The 5,524-nt window shown below is 29.0% G+C and overlaps 1 protein-coding gene across 1 annotated transcript in view; it reads right to left on the minus strand.

Annotated features, from left to right (window-relative positions):
• Positions 1-713: 713 nt before the first annotated feature.
• LOC120090684 (putative pectinesterase 52) overlaps positions 714-5,524 on the minus strand; it is a 6,504-nt gene continuing 1,693 nt past the window's right edge. Inside the window, exons 2-5 of the mRNA XM_039048402.1 lie at positions 5,049-5,182; positions 2,444-2,603; positions 1,327-1,542; positions 714-968 (exon numbers count right to left, since the gene is read on the minus strand). Coding sequence (XP_038904330.1) covers positions 714-968; positions 1,327-1,542; positions 2,444-2,603; positions 5,049-5,182 — 765 coding nt within the window. The remainder of the gene's footprint in view (positions 969-1,326; positions 1,543-2,443; positions 2,604-5,048; positions 5,183-5,524) is intronic.

Genomic DNA, 5,524 nt, shown 5'->3' on the forward strand with positions numbered 1-5,524 from the left:
ATGATGAGTTGAGAGCGTATATATGCATAAATAGAGAGTACAATACAATACTAGATAGAACATATGACTCAATCCCAAAATCAAATGACAATTAGAAGAGTAATCCATTTATTTTATAGATCCTAAACGATGCTTCATTAGAAGATTTTGATACCATATAAGATAAAATTGAAAATTCAACTCAGAACTAATTGGCTAAGAGAGAGAAGTAATCCTCGTGTCTCCTAAGATAATGATACCTCTTCATTATCTTAATTTTCAATGTTTTGGGATCCCCAACACACAGTACTAGAACAATGTTAGACATGTGATATATGTCCATTTGTTTGCCACACTACTATGTCATGTTGCTATATAAGAATATAGTATAAAGTTGGTCAAATTATAAATTTGACCCTTACGATTCGAAGAAAGTTAGAATTCAATCTCTAATAGTTTGATAAGACATTCATAAATAGTTTCTATGTATGAAGATTTTATCAAATTATAGGAATTATTTATAAAATTTTATTAAACCATAAAAGCTAAATTCTAACTTTGAAAACTATAGGGATTATAAATTTGAACTTTTTTCTAAATCATTGAGACTAAATTTATAATTAAACCTATAAAGTTAGCCGAAGTTTTTAAAGAATAATGGTTGGACATACCTTTCCAGAACTAACAAATTTATAAAGCAAAGAGGGAAATATAAATGAAATGAAAGAAAGTTATTACTCATGGCCAAGTTGTTCCCAAGAATTCCAACCAGCAGGGCTAATGCAAGATGGTAGAAAAGATAGATGGAAAATGACAGTGGAGAAAGGTCTATAAGCCCTTCCAAGAAAAACATTCCCACTTCCCATCACTGTGCATCCAATGAATACAAACCCATTGCTTTCACTTGCATTATTCTTTCCTTGAGCTGTTATGTAACCAATATTTAGTATTGGAGCATACACATTGATTGGTATATTTATCACACATTTCTGCAATCAAACAACACAAAACAAAAAATCAATATTTCAATTTAACTAATGCAATGAAAGACACTTCTTTGTATATTTTTCTGATAATGCAACTCACCGGTGAAAGTACTATAGTTATGTGAACTTAATTGTTGAGATATCCTGGTTCACCTAATTATTGATTCCACTACTTTTAATATCTTGTTAAAAAAAGATTGATCATAGATTGACCTAATGTGACATTTGAGAGCATGTGAAAAAACAAAAAAGACTTTCTCGTCTCATACAATTGGTCTAAACACGCGTGTAAACTGACTCAGACACTTGTGGATATGAAAAGCCGGACTCGTAAATGAATTTCATTTACTTAGAAGTTAACCTTATAGATAGACTGACCAAAACCAGATATGACATCAATGACACCTTCAATGTAGCATTGAGTGAATAGATGACGGCCATGTCCGTCCCACAAAGTATCTTGGAGCCCGATGAAGCCACAATTATGGAATATCCCTTTGTCTCCTTCTATGCGAGCTGCAATTGCTGGTGTTATATCTTCACGTTTCCTCACATTTCCTGCTGCATTATGAGTATTCTGCCAATTTCGTATACAAACCCCTTAACTTAATCATATTTTCATCTAAATTACATCCATTTTGCAATAATCTTGTACTTTGACATGTTTGTATGACTTTTTTAAGTGAAAAAAAAAAAAACAAAACGTTTGTGGTCCTTAGATTTTGGGTCTAGGTTTCATTTAGTCTCTAAATTTCAAAATATTACACATTTAATTCTTAAATTTTGAATTTGGTTTCAATTTAGTCCATATATGTTTAGAAATGCTACAATTTTATTTTTATCATTGAAATTTGAGTTTTGTTTCAATTTAGTCTCTTGATTTCAAGATTTTACACTTTTAACACTGATTTTTCATTAAATATTCACTTTCAGCTATTGACGTCAATACCTATTAATTAGTTATTTAAAATAATTATGAAATGAAATTTTAAATTCAATTTTAATATGTTTAATAATAGTGAAATGAATGAATTAATTATAATTCTTTTAATTATTTTAAATTAACAAAAAGATATTAATACTAAAGACAGAAAATGAGTATCTGCAAAAGAATTAGGGTTAAAAATATAAATCTTGAAATTTAAGAACCAAATTAAAACAAAACTCAAAACTCAAGGGTAAAATTATAAAATTTTGAAATCTATGGACTAAATTGAAACTAAATTCAAAACTTAAAAACTAAATGTGTAACATTTTAAAATTTAGGGACCAAATAAAGACTAAACGCAAAACCTAGAGACTAAATATATATTTTTCCCAAACGTAGTGGATAGAATACAGCAAAGACATAAAATGTAAGAAAAAGAATTGAATGATAATATAATTATGAAATAGATTTAATTTTAGTATAAAGTTTAAAACAATAAAAATATAAATAAAAAAAATAAAAAAAAATGTGAGTTTAAAATAGTATGTACCCTAAATGTAATGCCTTGTACCACGAGGTTTTCTGCAAAAGAAGTGAAGGTGGGACTAGTAGCTGTAGTTATATAGTCATTCCATTGAATTTCAGTTGTTTTACGGCCACTACCATCTAGAAATATGCATGATTTTTCTGGAGGAATCATCACCTTTTCCCTGTTACCCAAAAAATCAAAACAAAATCCAATTTTCATATGTCAATTTATTTTAATTCTTTTTAAAAAATAGGTGAACAAAAAAAAAAAATATATAATATACTCATGTATTTAGTTGAGAAACTTACTCAAATAAGAACAAACATACAAATGAAAAGAAAAAAAAAAAAAACTCAAACCTATTTGAATACATAACTATAATGAATAATCGCTGATTAGAATTCCATTTTGTTCAATGTAATTTGAGTTTCGTTTCATTTTGAATCGAATATTTATTTGGACTTTTTGGACTCCTAACGACATATTAGATGAACATGAGGTTTCATTTAAAAACCAATTGACATAGAGAGAAGTAACTTTTTTATCTTATAAGGATCGTAACGTTTCCCCATTTTTTCAACCTAAGATTCTCAATAAGTTTTAATTTAATCTCTAGGTTTCAAAATGCTAAACTTTTATCCTTAGAAATTTAAGTTTTGCTTCGATCTGGTCTTTAGATTTCAAGATTTTACAATTTATTCTCGATTTCTTTACTAAATATGCATTTCAATGAGTTAATGTCTATTAATTAATTTAAAATAATTATGAAATAAAATTTTAAAATTAATTTTAATAATAATAAAAAATAAACTAAATTAGTTATAATTATTTTAACTTATATAATAGACATTAACATCGAAAACTGCTAGTGAATATTTAATGAAAAATTAAGGTTAAAAATGCAAATCTTAAAATCTAGAACCAATTTATATTGATACAAAACTTAAATCTCAAGAATAAAATTGTAATATTTTGAAACTTATATACTAATAGTGCAACATTTTAAATCCTACAAACTAAATGAACTAGACTACCTAAAATCTAGGAATCAAAAAAGAAAAAAAAAATCCTATATATATATTTTTTATTAAATTGGTTAAATAATAGTTTATGCCATGCAAGAAAAAGACATAATGTAGTGTGAGTATGTTTTATAGGAGGAAGACTACTAAAGACTAAATTATATGTTTGAAAGTTGTAACACTAAACTAATGGTGAGGACTGCTTTTTAAGTTTTATTGAAAATAAATGAACCAAGTTTGAACGTGTGAAAGTATCTCAACAAAAAATAGAATAAAATTTAAAATATATGGACTAAAATGATATCTTAAACAAAAATAAATAAACGATATATCTTACGAATATATGCCGGGAAAAATTCGAACTCTAATCCATTTGGTACTTTGCAAAGGGATTGAATTAATGGCACTTTGGATTGTTGTGAAGTTTCCTCTCCCTAATTTGTCAACAACAATAGTATATGCAACTTTATGAGGATCATTATAATTCAACTCACAATCCAATGACTTTGAAACTTTGAAACAAACAAACAACAACAACGTTGTTATTAACAAAATTCTCTCTTTCGAATGTTCCATTTTCTTGGGAGGAAACAAGTTATAAAACCTTTTACCAAAAGACTTGTATTTATGTAATAACATGATAAAATTAAAATGTAGTGGCCAGAAATCTTTTTATTTATTTCCATTATGAGAATGTGAGTTTTGTAATTTCCTGATTTAGTTGGTAATAATTAATTTTCTTTGCTGATTAATATATGATAAAGAAATGATGAGTTATATACAGATCATACTGATTAGAATCCAAGTTATATAACAAATTAAATTTGTTGGCATTTTAATGTATGAATTCGACTAAGGCAAATTAGATATCTCACAACTTAAATATTCTAAATTTAATTAAACCGCAAAGATTTGCCACTTATTTGTATAAGTTATACAAAAGATAAAGTTGCAAGAAATTGTAGTTGAATGAAAATTACATTTTATTGAGAGTTCAAGTTTTATACTAGTTGATAAGGTTTTTGAACTGTTTTGTCTCAAAGTTAATTTTCTAATTTCAAGCACGTCGCATAATTAATTATTTCTTTTTATATTATTTGTAATTATATTATTTAAAAGATGTTCAATTTTGTAAATAAAGTCGTTAGTTGTGTATAGTGATATTTGAATGGATTTATCAATTTTTCCATTGATTTTTCATTATTATTTTCCACTTCTTTAATTTAAAAGTTTAAAATTTTGCAAATCAATTTTACAACCTTTGAAGTATATATATACTAATAAAAGAACTAGAAAAACAATAATCCGCTTCAGAAATTCAACGAATTCACTCAAGAAAAATTTTCCACCACACATGAGATCAGCCCCCAGTAAATGTTCAAAAGGCTAATCAGTCTACCGCGTGATTCAGTCAACAACTAATATGTAGAAATTGTTGCACTCTCATGTGCCCCTTAACCTCCAAACTCTCCTCCATAAAGGACCTGGAAACAGTCAAATTCATCTCCTCTGCATTCAATAATCACATGACAACCAAACTATCCGACTCCTGAATAGAAACCCATTGAAGTAATACGGTTCATACCATTTGGTAAGACCCAAACCTCTCCATCAACAATGGATTATACTGCCCACAAACATGCCGACATCCCGCACCACAAACATGCCGACATCCCGCACCAGGAAGAATCCCCTCATGGTCCCGCAAGACCCAAACCAAAGCCGCTTCCCCATCATCCTGTCGTCATCCAACATTACACGATAAGGACAAAATCTGAGGGGGATTGAACCATCTCAGAGGATCCACCAACCGCCACTTCACAAACTGTTGCCGAGCCTTCATTGCATCCATCATTGATCTCACAGTCTCCAGGAACTCAATAACAAACCCTACGCTCAATGGAATCCATTTCTGACCTTCCCTGATCTGAGTGTCTTGCCTTCGTTTTGGCTTGTCCCCACGGGTGTCATGCGGACATCCAACTACAAGCAATGCATTCTTTCTCATACTAAACTCATACCAATTTGACAGTGGAGTTGCGGTCATTTGTTTATGCGTTGATCCTGGTGACTTACTTTC

The sequence above is a fragment of the Benincasa hispida genome, chromosome 11, assembly GCF_009727055.1.
Source record: "Benincasa hispida cultivar B227 chromosome 11, ASM972705v1, whole genome shotgun sequence".
NCBI classification, from domain to species: domain Eukaryota; kingdom Viridiplantae; phylum Streptophyta; class Magnoliopsida; order Cucurbitales; family Cucurbitaceae; genus Benincasa; species Benincasa hispida.